We start from the raw sequence: 18,734 nt of genomic DNA, 5'->3' as shown, positions 1-18,734 counted from the left end.
CATCTATGCTCCAGGCACCGGTTCACTTCTGGAATTTCCGACTTTAAAGTCGGAAAACCACTGCGCCGGTGAAGCCACGCCCTCACTCCCGTTGACGTCACCAGGAGTGTATTGCGCAGGCCCAGTACAGTCTGCGCCTGCGCAGTACGCTCCTGGTGACAGCGGGAGCAAAGATATGGCCGCGCAGGCGCAGTGGTTTTCCGATTTTAAAGTTGGAAATTCCAGAAGTGAACGAGAGGCAGGGACCGGAGCATCGGTGAGTGGCTGCGCAGGACGTCTGTGGGGGACCATTAGAAACCCTGAGTAAGTTCAACTCTTTTTCCCCCTACAGTAGTCCTTTAACCAGTACACTATTCAGCCACATTTGGAATGAGCACTTGGATAACTAGGAGGTGAACCAAGAAAGAGCACTTTCATCTTTACTGGTAAATTGAAGAGTATAGAGTAGGACAGAGCAATATCAGAAGCTGAAGGATGGTCCCGCAAAAGGAGGAGAAAGAAGTGATGTTGTGAGCTGGCTACTGAAGAGGTCATTAGCCTATTTTGTGAGAGCTTCCTCTGTGGAGTGTATGGGGTGGAAGCCAAATTCATGATGGTTGAGTAGGGAATTGGAATTGAGAAACTTTGTAAGTCTTTGGTAAACAAGGCACACGGGTACATAGGAGGCAAGTGAAAGAAGGGAAATGAGCTGTATAGTAGGGAGTAGTCGAGGGAGGGTATCTTTAGTACTGGAAGGACTATTGCAAGTTTGAAGGCAAAAGGGAAAGATACCCGTGTAGAAGGAATGGTTGAGCAGTTTATGCCCTCAGGGGTGCAGTTTTAGTGCTTGCCCTAGGCACTATCTTCCATAGGTATGTCACTGCAAATGGGGCAAAGCAGCACGGGTTTGATTCTTGGGATGATATGAGTGCAAAGTTTTTTTTGCTTGGCAACAGTAAGTGCTGGCTTGACGTTATGCTTCTTAGACTTGTAGAAAGTGTCATCAGAGGCCAGATCTCCTTCACTTCCATTGCACAGTTGTATGCTGCATTAATGTAAGGTATTGTGAAGCAAAAACAGGCAGCACATGCTGCCAGTTCCACTTACAGTGGGATGCGAAAGTTTGGGCAACCATGTTAATCGTCATGATTTTCCTGTATAAATCTGTGGTTGTTATGATAAAAAATGTCAGTTAAATACAGTGGTGTGAAAAACTATTTGCCCCCTTCCTGATTTCTTATTCTTTTGCATGTTTGTCACACTTAAATGTTTCTGCTCATCAAAAACCGTTAACCATTAGTCAAAGATAACATAATTGAACACAAAATGCAGTTTTAAATGATGTTTTTTATTATTTAGTGAGAAAAAAAACTCCAAATCTACATGGCCCTGTGTAAAAAAGTGATTGCCCCCCCCCCCCCTTGTTAAAAAATAACTTAACTGTGGTTTATCACACCTGAGTTTAATTTCTGTAGTCACCCCCAGGCCTGATTACTGCCACACCTGTTTCAATCAAGAAATAACTTAAATAGGAGCTATCTGACACAGAGAAGTAGACCAAAAGCACCTCAAAAGCTAGACATCATGCCAAGATCCAAAGAAATTCAGGAACAAATGAGAACAAAGTACTGTAATTGAGATCTATCAGTCTGGTAAAGGTTATAAAGCCATTTCTAAAGCTTTGGGATTCCAGCGAACCACAGTGAGAGCCATTATCCACAAATGGCAAAAACATGGAACAGTGATGAACCTTCCCAGGAGTGGCTGGCCGACCAAAATTACCCCAAGAGCGCAGAGAAAACTCATCCGAGAGGCCACAAAAGACCCCAGGACAACATCTAAAGAACTGCAGGCCTCACTTGCCTCAATTAAGGTCATTGTTCACGACTCCACCATAAGAAAGAGACTGGGCAAAAACGGTCTGCATGGCAGATATCCAAGGCGCAAACCACTTTTAAGCAAAAAGAACATTAAGGCTCATCTCAATTTTGCTAAAAAAAACAGCTCAATGATTGGCAAGACTTTTGGGAAAATACCTTGTGGACCGACGAGACAAAAGTTGAACTTTTTGGAAGGTGCGTGTCCCGTTACATCTGGCGTAGAAGTAACACAGCATTTCAGTAAAAGAACATCATACCATGAGTAAAATATGGTGGTGGTAGTGTGATGGTCTGGGGTTGTTTTGCTGCTTCAGGACCTGGAAGGCTTGCTGTGATAGATGGAACCATGAATTCTACTGTCTACCAAAAAATCCTGAAGGAGAATGTCCGGCCATCTGTTCGTCAACTCAAGCTGAAGCGATCTTGGGTGCTGCAGCAGGACAATGACCCAAAAGACACCAGCAAATCCACCTCTGAATGGCTGAAGAAAAACAAAATGAAGACTTTGGAGTGGCCTAGTCAAAGTTCTGACCTGAATCCTATTGAGATGTTGTGGCATGACCTTAAAAAGGCGCTTCATGCTAGAAAACCCTCAAATAAAGTTGAGTTACAACAATTCTGCAAAGATGAGTGGGCCAAAATTCCTCCAGAGCGCTGTAAAAGACTCGTTGCAAGTTATCGCAAATGTTTGATTGCAGTTATTGCTGCTAAGGGTGGCCCAACCAGTTATTAGGTTCAGGGGGCAATTTCTTTTTCACGCAGGGCCATGTAGGTTTTGAGTTATTTTTCTCACTAAATAATAAAAACCATCATTTAAAACTGCATTTTGTGTTCAATTATGTTATCTTTGACTAATAGTTAACGGTTTTTGATGAGCAGAAACATTTAAGTGTGACAAACATGCAAAAGAATAAGAAATCAGGAAGGGGGCAAATAGTTTTTCACACCACTGTATATCATATAGGAGACACACACAGTGATATTTGAGAAGGGAAATGAATTTTATTGGATTTACAGAAAGTGCACAGTAATTGTATAAATAAAATTAGGCAGGTGCATAAATGTGGGCACTGTTGTCATTTTATTGATTCCAAAACCTTTAGAACTAATTATTGAAACTCAAATTGGCTTGGTAAGCTCAGTGACCCCTGACCTACATACATAGGTGAATCCAATTATGAGAAAAAGTATTTAAAGGGGTCAATTGTAAGTTTTCCTCCTCTTTTAATTTTCTCTGAAGAGTAGCAACATGGGGGTCTCAAAACAACTCTCAAATGACCTGAAGACAAAGAGTGTTCACCATCATGGTTTAGGGGAAGGATACAGAAAGCCGTCTCAGAGATTTCAGCTGTCTGTTTCCACAGTTAGGAACATATTGAGGAAATGGAAGACCACAGGCTCAGTTCAAGTTAAGGCTCAAAGTGGCAGACCAAGAAAAATCTTGGATAGACAGAAGCGACGAATGGTGTGAACAGTCAGAGTCAACCCACAGACCAGCACCAAAGACCTACAACATCATCTTGCTGCAGATGGGGTCACTGTTGCATTGTTCAACCATTCATCGCACTTTACACAAGGAGATGCTGTATGCAAGAGTGATGCAGAGGAAGCCTTTTCTCCGCCCACAGCACAAACAAAGCAGCTTGAGGTATGCTAAAGCACATTTGAACATGTCAGCTTAATTTTAGAATAAGGTGCTATGGACTGATGAAACTAAAATTTAGTTATTTGGGCATAACAAGGGACGTTATGCATGGAGGAAAAAGATCACAGCATTCCAAAAAAAACCACCTGCTACCTACAGTAAAATATGGTGGTAGTTCCATCATGCTGTGGGTCTGTGGGGCCAGTGCAGGGACTGGGAATCTTGTCAAAGTTGAGGGACGCATGGATTCCACTCAGTATCAGCAGATTCTGGAGACCAATGTCCAGGAATCAGTGACAAAGATGAAGCTGCGCCGGGGCTGGATCTTTCAACAAGACAACGTCCCTAAACACGGCTCAAAATCCAGTGAGGCATTCATGCAGAGGAGCAAGTACAACGTTCTGGAATGACCATCTCAGTCCCCAGACCAGGAAAATTTGTGATGTGAGTTAAAGAGAGCTGTCCATGCTCGGAAGCCTTCAAACCTGAATGAACTAGAGATGTTTTGTAAAGAGGAACAGTCCAAAATACTTTCAACCAGAATCCAGACTCTCATTGAAACCTACAGGAAGTGTTTAGAGGCTGTAATTTCTGCAAAAGGAGGATCTACTAAATATTGATTTCATTTCTTTTTTGTGGTGCCCAAATTGATGCACCTGCTTATTTTGTTTAAACAATTATTGCACGCTTTCGGTAAATCCAATAAACTTAATTTCACTTCTCAAATATCACTGAGTGTGTCTCCTATATGATATATTTAACTGGCATTTTTAATCGTAACAACCAACGATTTATACAGGAAAATCATGACGATTAGCAAGGTTGCCCAAACTTTCGCATCCCACTGTATCTGTGGTGCAAACAATAGTAGGCGGAGCAGAGTGTGTATGTGTTTATTCTGTAAAATCGGTCTTCAATAGCATTTTGCAGTCTTTGATAAGAGTTTTTTCATCCTTTCTTTTTAGCTACAAATGATTTGTCTCCCATAGTCACATGTGGTCCCATAATAATGATTTTTGCATTGAATAAATGCTTGCTGCAAGCACTGGGTTATGATTCTACCAGCTACAAGCTAATAAATGACTCGAAAGAATGTGGCAATACGTATGTAGACACAGATGGAACAGTTGAAACAGAAAATATTCAGGTGGAAGTGGCCAACGGTTGGTGTGGGAATGTAGTTAATGTAAGTATGTTTTCATCTTTGTATTTGCATGGTTATATCAGCAATTTAGTTATCTCTCTGATGTTTTCCATCCCATCCTATTCCTAGGCATATATTTTGCCTACCATGTATATCATGTGTAATTCAGTCAGTGGAACTGTTATTTCCTGGGTGCTCCCAATTGCAATCCTATGATTTGGCAGCACATAATTCTGTGTCAACATTTTTTTTAATAACGTGGTTTGTATACAACAACAGCAAAACTTTTTAAACTAATTTAATGTTTTTTGATCCCCAACTGAGATCAATATAGCTAAAGATATCATATTACCTGTGCATTGATCCTCTCCTACCCTTTCAACATTTTCAGTGGGTAAAAAATAAGTTCTTTGTGTGAAAACACTAAGAGCACAAATGGAGTGCATAGTAGGCATCTGTCACGCTAACTAATATTGCAGCTTCAACCCTTTGTGTTTTCAGGTTAAAAGTATCACATGGTGCCTGGATTAATTCACGCTATACACGCTATAAAGTTTGATCTGTATTCTAGACCTCTATACAGCTTATGATGCTGCAGTTTGGGTGGGATGGGGGTGGGTTTGTGGGGAACTCAGCTGCTTACTGTATATAATTTTCACTGTTTGTTAGGGTTTTTTGTTATATTATAACATGTCTCTTTGTTGGTCAACTTATTCTGTCAACTGAGTACATCCCCTGCTGGACTTCCTAATCCTTGTAGTACCTACACAATGTCTCAATGCTCCACACCATTTACTCCTCAGTTTGTCATTACAAAGTAATTGCCGCGGTTAAACAACTGCCTTGTAACGAACTGCATTTTTTCCAATAAAGTTGACATGTTAAATCAAAAAAAAAAGTATCACATGGTGCCCCATTTGTATGGCAGAAATACCTCAGTGCCATAATACAAAGTGCAAATACCTGTCTCCACAGCAAAATATTAGTGTCAGCCTTTGGTTATATAAAAGAATCATTTTCTGATCCCACTTGAGCGATTTGATCTTATAACCCCCCCATAGCATTGCATTACCAAGAGCTTTTTCAAATCACTAGCGCTTAGAAAAGGCTTCTAGTGGGTTTGAGCCGTTAAACAGCAGCACTGCCACCCTCAAAAGACTTTGAGTTAATTTAGTTTCAAGGGTGTTTATTGAAAGAAATAGCAAAAATGGCAGAGAGTTACAATTCACACACTGGGCTTGATTAACAAAGCAGTGCTAACTGCTTAGCACGGGCGTGCTAAACAGTTAGCACGTGAAGTGCCGTTCGCGGAGTTTTGCGCGCGCAAAGTGCCGCGATTCGCGCGATCGCTGACTTTTGCGCGTGCAAATTGCAACAATTTGCACGTGCAAAAGTCCGCTTTTGCGCGAATCGCGGCACTTTGCGCGCGCAAAAGTCAGCGAACGGCACTTCACGTGCTAACTGTTTAGCACGCCCGTGCTAAGCAGTTGGCACTGCTTTGTGAATCAAGCCCTCTGTGTTCCCCTCGCAGGGGGTATATATATATATATATACTGTGTATATATATATATATATATATATATATATATATATATATATATATATATATATATATATATATATACACATATATATATACTGTATATATAGATAGATAGATAGATAGATAGATAGATAGATAGATAGATAGATAGATAGATAGATAGATAGATAGAAAGGGAGGAGCTCAGCAGGTGTGGAAGGCACCTTAGATCTAACCCTAGTTCACTTTGATTATGGTCAGAAGGCAAGGGCATAGCTACGCCCATAGGAACCCCAAAAGAAAATGTCATCAGGCCCCCTCCCTAAGTTCCATCCCCTCCTTCCCGTGGTTATTCGCAGTCATATATTCACAATAAGTGGTCTCCTTATCCCCCCTCATCTTTCCCCTAGCAAGTGCACAAGCCCCCACAGCATGTGTGTCCATAACTCCCTCCTTTCTTAATAACAAATGTGACCGCCATTAATTTCCATCTATTACTTCCCCCCACATAGCAAGCATAACTCCCATTCCCCCACCATGTGAGGGCAGTATCATTTCACACCAAGAACAGCTGTAGATGGTGTAACCCTGGTATAACATATTCCTATTATTGCCCTTGAGTAATCAAAAGATATTGCCTCTTGGCATGACTGAAAGGTAAGCACAAATTATGCGTCTACCATGTATCCTGGCTTTTTCCACTTGGGTTCCCTCGAACTCCAGGGTTCCTTGAGGACTTTTTTAGGGGTTCCCTGCCATTTTCCCCTCCCATGACATTGTTGGGATAAGAACGTTTCAAAATTGCCTCTTTGGCTCATCATGTCCTCCTCAAACATTGTATGCTCACCTTAAATGGTGCTTGGGAGGGAAGTAAGGGAGGATAATAGTGCACAATATCATAGGGGGTTCTTTAAAAAGAAGCACTAAATTGGATCAGAATAATAAGGAGCACACTAATGAAAGCACTAGATTTGGGAGTCAGTATAATGAGGGAAACTATAGTATGGGGTAGTATAATAAAGAGTACTTGTAAATGAGAGCATTATAATTGTGGGAGTTATAAGAAACACTATCTTGCACTACCATTATAGGAAGCACTGTAAGGAAGAGACATGGAATGGCGGTTAAACAACAAGGCTGTTACAATGAACATACACTACCATGCCTCTTACAAAATAAATCCCCACTCCTCCGCCAATGCTGATGTTCCTTGAGCTTGAGATCCAAAAATTATTTAAAGCGTCCCTCCAGGGTAAAAAGGTTAAGAAAGGCTGATGTAGGCAACCATTTTATTTAAAACCCACCACTTTATTTCTTCACACAGAATGATGTAAATTTAGGTTTGAAGAAAAACAGATTTTTGTTTCCCTTGGTTTGCCAGCATGGTTCCGTTTAGGGACTGAGGAGGAGGAAGAATATGGAAATTCCAGGAAAATATATCGTTTTTTAATTTTGCATACACCAGAAATATATAAGAACCTTTTTGTTGTTTTGCTGTGTTCTGTGACCTTAATGATAGTTTTCCTCTCATTTATGTGTAACTTCATGGCTTTACTACAAACACAAACACTGACATGCGAAGTAAAGCGTCAAGGGAAGGGCAGAGTGCTTTGACAATGAAAGTACAAGAAAGCTTAACATTTTCTTTTCATAAATCTGATTTAACTACAGTATGTTAACTGCAACACACACAATTGCTCACTATCAGCTAAAGCGCTTTCCTATCTTTATCTGGTCAGCAGGCGCCAGTCAGCCAATCTGGGGCCCCCCGGCTGTCGTGCGAACCAGTGTTTATGATTGTAACTACAGTATGTGTAAGAAATTACAGTATAAGGTTCCCATAAAGCAGCCTGCTGTTTTCATTTGCCATACATTTGGTACTGTCACATGTCATCTGACGACATTTTACTCAAAAGGTAAGTGGAGTTTAATGTCCATGAATTCCATGAATGCTTTAAAAAGAAGGCAGAACAAATAAGTAAAATAAAGTGCTAGAAGCAGCGTTCCTCCCTGAGAAGATTTAGCCCCTTCTCGATGATGATGTCCCACGTCGCTCTGTTTGTCCACCAGCAAATACTTTCATTTTTTGACCTTTGAGGTCACAACGCTGCACACACAGCTCTCTGCTCTCCTCCGAGAAAGAGACACCTCTGTGTCCCATTTGTGCCAATTGTATCCGCCTCGTACACTTTAAAGGACAACTGAAGCAAGAGGGATATGGAGGCTGCCATATTTATTTTCTTTTAAACAATATTAGTTACAAGGCAGCCCTGCTGCTCTTCATAGACCCTGAACAAGCATTTGCATTTCAGGAGTTTCTGACATCATTGTCAGATCTGACTGGATTAGCTGCATGCTTGTTTCTGGTGTGATTTAGATACTACTGCAGCCAAATAGATCAGCAAAGCTGCCAGGCAACTGGTATTCTTTAAAAGGAAATATGGCAGCCTCCATTTTCTTCTCACTTCAGTTGTCCTTTAATATATCATCTGTTACATAAAACTATAGTTAATAGTAATGAAGATCAACATTCATATAATACATGATTTAAACATGTTATATATTGCACTTTTAACAATAAAAATATTTTCTATTTTCAGCCCTCATCCGTCTTTGTTTCTTATACAAACTGGGTCCATATCTCTCCCTATTACACAGGCAATATTCTGACATATCCTGTCACGTGTAGCTATATAGATGGTTCAGCCAGGTGAGTTTACAAATCTATCAAGGTATCACCTCTCAAAAATAGATATTTAAATGGTTTATCTATCTATCTATCTATCTATCTATCTATCTATCTATCTATCTATGTTGTTGTTAGTGGATTAATAATGTATTGGCTGTACTCACAGACATATCTAGCAGCCACAGATAACATTTCATGGAGTGCAGGGGCGCCGCCAGCATACAGGCGAGCCATTCCCCCGCTTGGGGCCTCACATGAAGGGGGGCCTCGCTCTGCTGCTGGCATAGCGGCAGGAGGGTGGGCGCAGTGGCAGGGGCTGGGGGGAGCAGGTAGAGCAAAGTTTCAACTCACCTGCTTCGATCCTGCACACAGCTTCTATATTCTTCCTGTCCCGGCATGCAGCATCTTTGTCGCTATGGTAACAGTGCCCCCTGTGATGACATAACCGCATGTCATCACAGGGGAAACTCTTACCGATGTTACAGACCCCGCACGCCGGGACAGGAAGAAGATAGAGGCTGTGTGCAGGATCGAGGAAGCCAGGTGAGTTGAAACTTCACTCAGCCTGCTCCCCCCGCCCTATGCTGGAGACACCTACCTATCTAACCTATACTGGGGGCATGCATCTACCTAACCTATACTGAGGGGTACCTACCTATCTAATCTATACTGGGGGCATCTACTTATCTAGCCTACACTGCCCAGATCCACCTATCTAACCTATACTGCCAGCACCTACATATCTAACCTATACTGGGGACAACTATACGGGCTACCTATACTGTGGGCACCTGTACCTGTCTCCAGGTGGGGGGCACATTTTGTGCACTCGCCCTGGGTGCAATTTAGCCTAGAAACTGCTAGTATTTGGCTCCTCCCACATCATGTTTTGGCCATGTCCATTTTTCGCATTTTGTGGTGGGGTTGCCCATTTTTTGTTTCATGGATGGGGGCCTCAAGTTATGGACTGCTTGGGGCCACCAAAACCTTAGCTGCGCTCCTGATGGAGTGGTCAGCTATTCCACAATGTATATTTTCAGTATGTAGCATCCTAGTGGATTTAGATCCTATTCTGTCTTCTCATACTGGAGCTACCAGTGGTAAAATTATTTCATGGGACATGCCAGCTTTGCTCACCCAACCACAGACAACTTCATAACTAAGATATCCTCATAGATAAGTACTACTGTTACCAGTACAGTTTCCAGCCACAGAAATAAGACAGTATTCCTAAAGCAGGATTATCCACCAGGCAACCCAGGCAGGTGCTTGGGGCCTAGTGGGTGTCAAGGGGCCCACCTGCCACCTTCTCTGACCTCTCTCCGCATCAGCTATCCAAAAGGACCACAAGGGGGCCCCAAATCTACTAACTTGCCTAGGGCTCCATTACATCTTAATAAATCTCTGAGTATTCCTTACCAGCACCTTGCTGTGAGAACTTAGCTTGAAGCTTCTGCAATGACAATAACCATTTGGTGGGAGCGAGTCATCTAGTAAATCTATTGAGCAAAGATCTACAATGATGCAAGCCAGAATTATTTGCATCTCTGTAATCATTTCTACTGTAGTGCTGGACGTGTAAAGTCGCCATGGAAGGGACAAGGAAAAGGTAGTGCTGCTAAACATTTTTAGTGTAAGGACAGGGCACAGATCATTTCCATGACTGCCCACCTCATACTTATTCAGTGCTTTGCATGAAATATGGGTGTTGATCTCCTATCCTCTACAAAAGGACACAGACTTTTAAGTCAGAAAAAGAAGGTCCATAACCTCCTAACAGGATACTATGCAGACACTGATCTGTACGGTCTAAGAGCTAAAGGTAGCCACTAACGGTCCAATTTCTAGCGAAAAATCGTTCGAGCGATCAGAAATTCAGATCGGAAGTGAAATATTGTAATAAATCGTTCACTACACCATCAACAAACCAATCTTTACTTCCTATCTATCACAACCAACAAAAAAATCCAAATTTTGGTTCGACGAAAATTCATTCGGGCGACATTTTTTTCACTCGTTTATAATCGATTGTGTCCACCAATGGAGATTATTTACAACCAATCCGATCAGAATTTCTGATCGCTCAAACGATTTTTCGCTAGAAATTGGACCATTAGTGGCCACCTTTAGTCTGTATGGATAGGTACACAGTTATAGGCAAGTGCAGCAGCTCAATGGATTTTTACAGAGGTCATTTTCAAAAGCAATGTTTATCATTTTACACTAATCAACATAGTTTTTCTTTTTGAGAATATGTCTTGTCAGCTCTGCGCGTAGTTTTAATACAATGCTAGTTGTAGAGTATAGCTATCCTAGGGCATCTATTCACATTACTCCATTTAGAAAAAAATCAGATTGGTTATTATGCCTTAGCTGGCTATGAACTTACCACTAAATTACCAGAGCAGTAAGGATCAATGGGATGGACCAGCATGATCCTATTTTTTTTAGAGAAAACAGGGATTGCAGGAGATCGTGCGCATTTCCGCTCTGATGGCGGAGCTCCGCCTTCAGTCTCCCAGCGGCTATCGCCGCTGGGAGACTGTTAGACGCCGTCTTTTATCACTGTACAGCGCTGCGATCTAAGGCAGCGCTGTACTGGGCACAGCTGGCCTATGAAAGCTGATCGCTGTCATAGGCTGGCTAGGGGAGGGAGAGGGAATTATAAAAACTTTAAAAAAAACAGTATATTTATTACAAAACTAAAAAAATATATATTTATAAAAAATAAACACTCCTGGGAGCCATCACAGCCCACCAACAGAAAGCTCTGTTGGTGGGCAGAAAAGGGGTGGAGAATCACTAGTGTGCTGAGTTGTGCGGCCCTGCAGCGAGGCCTTAAAGATGCAATGGCCTAATTACCAAAAGATGGCCTAGTCTCCCTGTAAAATGCATATAAAATAAAATAATTCTTAGCAAACAATACTGCCCAAAGAAAGCCTAGTTTGTCCCACAAAAAAATAATATATAGATAATTTCAGTGTGATAAGTAGCAAGAAAATTATTGGTGAGGGAATGGTAGTGTGATGTGAAAATTGCTGTGGTTTTTAGGGGGAAAACCTGAGGGTGGGAAGTGCTTAAATAACTTTCAAGCACTTTGCATTCAAAAAAGTACCAAAAATAGGTGAAAAAATACAGTCAGAATCAGAATTATTTTGAGTATTTTCTTGCTTGATGATAGCTTAACCTCCCTGGCGATCAATTTCCCCAGGATTTCTGTGCAAAAAGTGATCAATTCATTTTCATAACCTTTTTTTTTCCCTGTAACTTGTGTCAAGCAAGGGTCTAGTATACAGTGCACGAGAGTAGTGAGTGTGTTCACACAACATGGTGTATGGACGTGTATAACTGTCAATATCGCCAGGGAGGTTAAAGGGCATCTTATTAACAAGATGGGCTCATTCATATGTGTGTAAATGAAATCATGAAGGCCCTTATTTAATTGACGTTTTCTCCTAAGTTTTCTCCTAGGTGATATTTTCACACCGTCTCAATAAAATGGCCTTGATTCATAAAAGTGCTGTCGGTAAGGTAACGTCGAGCGGGGAAACACCGCTGTCGGTATTTCCGCCTTCAGGGTGGTAATTCATAAAAATTTTACTAGTTGTGACAGGCGTGCGGAGATATTCCGCTGTAGGCAGGCGTTAGGCTGTCGGGAGACATGCGGAAACAGGAGAAGCAGGCGGAGTCCCTCCGTGCGGTGTTCTCTCTGCAGCTGCTTGGGAGGTCTGTCCCATTCACTGCAATGTATTCCGCACGCTTCTCGCCACATCAGAGGTAGCGGTAATACCCGTCCGCATACCGCTACCTATAATCTTTATGAATTGACATTTGTTACTTTTGCTATGATAATCACCGCGCAAGGCGGTGATTGATCACTCTGCTCGCGAATGTCGGCTTTTCATGCGGAAAAAGCCTTTATGAATACAGATTTTGCTGTGTGGTCGGTAAAGTGAGCAGTTTTCAGCATTTCCGAATGCGGGAATGCTTTATGAATCGAGGCCAATGTCTTTTAAGCCACCAGCAAAAAAGAAAATACTCATCATTTTAGCAACACTTTTTCACCTACTTTTGGTACTTTCTCAGTTGCAGAGTGCTGAAAAGTTGAAAGGTTAATTTAAAAAGAAGATTAAAGATTATCTTCAAGTAAAAAACTTTAAATAGAATCTGTACTCTAATATTCTTACAATAAAAAGCATACCATTCTATTCATTATTTTCTCCTGTGCCCCTCTGTGCTGTTTCTGCCACTCTCTGCTGCAATCCTGGCTTGTAATTAACAGTTTTAGGCAGTGTTTACAAACAAACTAAGCAGCTTCTAATAGGCTCAGCTAAGCATAGTGTGTGAGTCACTCAGAGTATGCAGGGGGCCTGCAGAGGGTGTGTATCGCTTCTACTAATCACAAGCAGCCCTGCACATTCCACACAATCAAGCTTTAGCCCGACAAACAGGACAGAGGAAAGATACATTGATTTATTACAGAGACAGTGCAGTTAGGAAAGACTGCAGTAAGCCAGAGCAGATTAGAACAGGCATAGGAACTTATAGGATAGAAGAACTAAGGCTGAAAAATTTGTTACAGAGTCTCTTTAAGAGAAAAACTGAATTGAATTAGAACTTTCTATATTTTCTCTTCAAGATGTATACTGGCAACAGAATTTGAAACATTTTGTAATCACGATTACATGATTTCTTTTTAGCGTCACCGGATTTGGCCTTATTAATACCACGGCACAGATATTCAGTGATGCTGGTTTCCAGAATGCGATATCGAGTGGTGCACCTGTCTCCCTGGGCACGTATGTCTACTTCCAACTGACTCTCGTATCTCCCATAGTAGACGGTTATGTCCTTAGAGCTGAAAATTGCTATGCCACTCCATTCAATGACAAAGACAGCTCTCTACGTGTGAATCTTGTGGTTGGTGGGTGAGTATTGTTTCACAAGCCACATATTGTGTTTGTTATTGTTGATTTATGAACAAATTAAAGGAAATTAGTTTTGAGAGATGTTGGTTGCCAATACTGACGTTTCCTTCAGGGATGAGGATCCGATGGATAAAATATTTTTTAGTTACTGATCAGAAGAAGTACTGTATGCAGAATCAGTGTTGTGACATTATTGTGATTTCACTGGCTGTATGCTACTTCCAGCTCCAGGACACAGACATGACTGGGGTCACACATACATATAGAAAGGAAGCTAGTATTTTCAGAAGGAAAAGAATAGAGAAGTTCTTCTTATTTCTAATGCACATCTGAGTTCTGCAGGATATGGACCTTGAACAAAACAGATATTAGATTGCACCAGCAGTTTCACAGGCACAAAGTAGATTTATTGCAAAATAAGATCCAAATACTACACAAAACATACCTAGAGCTTGACTGCCAGAAAGAGACTATACTATCTACTGGGCTGTTGCATGAGGCATCTTTGATTAGAGAAGGAGTCCCCCTAATCAGGGCAAAATTGTCTTTTTCTTTGTCTTTTTCTGAAAAATAGCCATGTGGCCTGTATAGGGAATAAGAGAACTGGTGATACCAACCACATTTCTGAGACTGCCAGATAAAACCAGATGACTATGACTAGATTAGGACAAACGCACTTCTGCTCTTTATTTTTTGTTGTTGCGGGTTTCCGTTGAGCTATTTGTTCAGAACACTCTCTTTTTTTAATATGTGAACCTTCAGGAAGGATTGTATACCCAAGACATGATTCTGTTTCCATTATAATTGTAATGTAGCATATGATGCAAAAAGTGGCATAGTCCTATACTGAGGCAAGATCCAGCTGTCTGTTGTGTAACTCTTCTCAGGATTGCTTTAAGGCAAACCTGAACTAAAAATAAACTGATGAGATAAACAATTAGGTCCCCAACCTTTTTTGACCCAAGGACCGCTTCAGCATCAGGCAATTTTTCCAAGGACCGGGCAGGTGCAAGCGTATGTGGGGCTGGGGGGGTTATTGCGCGGGGGGCAGGGTCATTACATAAAGAAGTCCTGGCAACACCAGCCCTACCTAACCACTATCTTCATCACCCTCAGCACTTTGGAAAAGATGTCTTCACACTGCACTGGGGCTGCTGCATAAGCCACCAGCACAAGGTACATTTGGTGTGACAGGTCGTGTGAAGGGGGGGGTACTGCCTGGGCTTCCTTATCTATTTACACAGTAATTTCCTCCCCTCATCTGCCTCCCCTCACTTTTACCCTTCCCTCCCACAGCCCCTTTACCCTCCTCCCCACACTCACTTCACCCTTTCCTCCTCCCTACACCCACTTCACACTTCCCTCCTCCTTACACACACACACACACACACACACACACACACACACACACACACACACACACACTCTTCCCTTCTCCCCACACTCACTTCACTTCTCCCCACACTCACTTTTACCCTTCCATTCTTCTTCCCACACTAGCTTCCAGCATCAGCTGCTCACCTCTAGTGTTGTCCGGATCATGAGCGATTTGGATCTTCGATCCGGATCTTTGTTGTGAGTCGAATCATCCGGATCATCAAAATGAACGATTCGGCCTCTCAGCGGGCAGCAGGGTCCTGGAAGCAGAGCAGAGATAGATCGCTCAGTTGGAGGGGAGCCAGCCTTGCAGGGACAGGTAGATGAGAGAGGGGACATGGTTGCCACTGCCTGATATGTGTAGAGCACACGTACTGGCTGTAATGTGCTGCTCATTTTAGGCTGTCTGTTCCTGCATAGTGAACAAATGGGAAACTTGTGGCTCAGAAGCACAGCTCAGTGACTTTGCAGACAGCGTGCTGTAACCCAGCACGCTGTCTGCAAAGTTACTGAGCTGTGCTTCTGAGCCACAAGTTTCCCATTTTTTCACTATGACAGGGCAGGCACTGTGATTGCTGTGCAATATGATCCTCCTGCACTCTGCTCTAAACAGCTGCACTTCACTTCTGCCTAAATGTATGATGTGTGTTGGAGGTGAGAAAAGGACACATTGGGGAATGCTTTCTTTCACTGTGAGACGTTTGCATTTAAAGTATACAGATGAACATATAGGTGAAATATATTTAAAGCATATGATTGCAACATGTGGGTAATGTGTGCAAAAAACATTTCTGCTCTCCCCTCTTCGTCCACCTCCTCCCTTCTCTGTCCACTCCCTGCCCTTCTCTGTCCTTCTTCTCCCCTTCTCTGTTTGTTCACCCCCCTCCCCTTCTCTGTCCACTGCAGGGAAAGTCCCGCCCTGCTAGTCATTTCACCCCCAGAACGCTTCCGTAGTAAAAATGATTTGAGATTCAGTTCAAAGATCCGGATCTTTTCAATGATCCGACTTAAATTATCCGAATCATTGAAAAGATCCGGACTTCCCATCTCTACTCACCTGGTGCAGACTGAACTCTGTGGCTGGCAAGAGACCAGAGTGTACCAGTCATCCTGACTGCTGCCACCTGGTGTCCATACAGACAGAAAGCATGCTGCATTACATATAACAGACACTGGGTGGCAGCAGTAACAATGGCTGCAGACGGCTCTTCTCTAAGGCTTCCTGCAAACCAGGGGCGGACTGACCATTAGGGCACTCGGGCACAGACCGAGGGCCCGTGGGCAGGGGGGGCCCGCCGCCCACCAGAGAACCCTGAGCAGGAGGGGAGACAGCCAGTGAAGGAGGGCGATGGGCATAGCAGCGGAGAAGGGGGGAAATTCCCCCCCTTCCCTCACCTTGGGGCCCCCCTTCCTGGCTCTCCCCTCCAGAATCTGTAAAGTGTCGGACTCGCACAGCGAGCAGCGGCTGACAGCGGGCAGAGACTTACCGCTGTACAGCCACCGGAGGGAGCGCTGATCTGTGTGCCACTAGTCTGGGATTTTCAAGCCCAGACTAGTGGCACACAGATAAGTGCTCCCTCTGGTGGCTGTACAGCGGTAAGTCTCCGCCCGCTGTCAGCCGCTACACGCTGTGCGACACTTTACAGATTCTGGAGGGGAGAGCCAGGAAGGGGGGCCCCAAGGTGAGGGAAGGGGGGGCGGGAAACTTCCTCCCTTCTCCGCTGCTATGCAAATCGCCCTCCTTCACTGGCTGTCTCCCCTCCTGAAAACACCTGCAAGCCTGGCTGCATATACTGGGGGCACTTATAGACCTAGCTACAGTACATATACTGAGGGCACCCATAGACCTGGCTATACTGGGGAGACCTATACACCTGGCTGCATATACTGGGGGCACATATACACCTGACTACATAAACTGGGGGCACGTATACACCTGACTACATAAACTGGGGGCACTTATAGACCTAGCTACATATACTGGGGGCACCTATAGACCTGGCTATACTGGGGACACCTATACACATGGCTGCATATACTGGGGAGACCTATACACTTGGCTGCATATACTGGGGGCACTTATAGACCTAGCTACATATACTGAGGGCACCTATAGACCTGGCTATACTGGGGAGACATATACACCTGGCTGCATATACTGGGGAGACCTATACTCCTGGCTGGATATACTGGGGGCACTTATAACCCTGACTACATATACTGGGGGCACTTATAGACCTAGCTACATATACTGGGAGCACCTATAGACCTGGCTATACTGGGGACACCTTTATACCTGGCTGCATATACTGGGGAGACCTATACACCTGGCTGCATATACTGGGGGCACTTATACACCTGACTACATATACTGGGGGCACTTTTAGACCTAGCTACATATACTGGGGCACCTATACACCTGGCTGTATATACTGGGGACACCTATAGACCTGGCTATACTGGGGACACCTTTACAACTGGCTACATATACTGGGGACACCTAAAGACCTGGCTATCTATACAGGAGACACCTATAGACCTGGCTACATGTACTGGGGACACCTATAGACCTGACTATCTGTACTGGGGACACCTATAGGCCTGGCTACCTATTCTGGAGACACGTGTAGACCTGGCTAGTGGCTACCTATACTGGGGACACCTATAGACCTGGCTATCTTAACTGGGGACATCTATAGACCTGGCTATCTTAAATGGGGACATCTATAGACCTGGTTATCTATTCTGGGGACACCTGTAGACTAGGCTACTTATACTGGGGACACCTATAGACCTGGATACCTGCACTGGGAAAACCAATAGACCTGGTTACTTCCACTGGGGATACCTTTTGACCTGGTTACCTATACTGGGGGCACCTATTTTGGGGGAACTGCTGCCAGATTAACTATTTTGGGGAACTGCTGCTGCCAGATTAAGTGTATTTTGAGAAACAGCTGCCAGATTATGTGTATTTTTGGGGAACCGCTGCCAGATTGTGTATAATGGGGGAACTGCTGCTTCCAGATTCTGTGTATTTTGGGGGGAACCACTGCTGCTACATGTATTTTTGGTGATCCGCTGCCAGATTACGCATATTTTGTGGAGCCGCTGCCAAATTATGTGTATTTGGGGGAACCGCTGCTGCCAGATAACGTCTATTTTGGGGGAACGACTGCGCTATAATCTGTATTTTGGAGGAACCTCTGCCAAATTGCATGGATTTTTGGTGAAATGCTGTCAGATTACATGTATTTTGGGGGGAAACACTATGGCAGAGTTCAAACTCCCCCAGCAGACCTTTTACACCACTGCTAAGGTTATGTATATTTTGCCCCACCCATGACCACGCCCACATTATGTTGCGTGACCACACCCATGGGGGGTTTTATCAGTTTAAAATATCACAATATAACATATTTACTGTTGTCAGTAAATTATTATATCTTAGTCTGTAAAAATATATAATGTGAAAGGTGGTAAACACTGGTATGGGGGCCCCATAATCTCCTATTGCCCGGGGGCCCCATGAGTTGTCAGTCCGCTCCTGCTGCAAACTTCACATGACAC

The 18,734-nt window shown here is 43.3% G+C and overlaps 1 protein-coding gene across 3 annotated transcripts in view; it reads left to right on the top strand.

Moving 5' to 3' along the window:
• The window catches only part of LOC137544399 (pancreatic secretory granule membrane major glycoprotein GP2-like), a 100,978-nt gene that overhangs the window by 59,635 nt on the left and 22,609 nt on the right, over positions 1 to 18,734 (top strand). For all 3 annotated transcript variants that reach the window (XM_068265467.1, XM_068265466.1, XM_068265468.1), the window contains 3 exons: positions 4,470 to 4,690; positions 8,771 to 8,880; positions 13,560 to 13,787. In XM_068265467.1, coding sequence (XP_068121568.1) covers positions 4,470 to 4,690; positions 8,771 to 8,880; positions 13,560 to 13,787 — 559 coding nt within the window. The remainder of the gene's footprint in view (positions 1 to 4,469; positions 4,691 to 8,770; positions 8,881 to 13,559; positions 13,788 to 18,734) is intronic.

Source organism: Hyperolius riggenbachi, chromosome 2, assembly GCF_040937935.1.
Source record: "Hyperolius riggenbachi isolate aHypRig1 chromosome 2, aHypRig1.pri, whole genome shotgun sequence".
Classification (NCBI taxonomy): Eukaryota; Metazoa; Chordata; class Amphibia; order Anura; family Hyperoliidae; genus Hyperolius; species Hyperolius riggenbachi.
The sequence above is the reverse complement of the archived record's forward strand: the minus strand, read 5'-3'. Positions and strand labels throughout refer to the sequence as shown.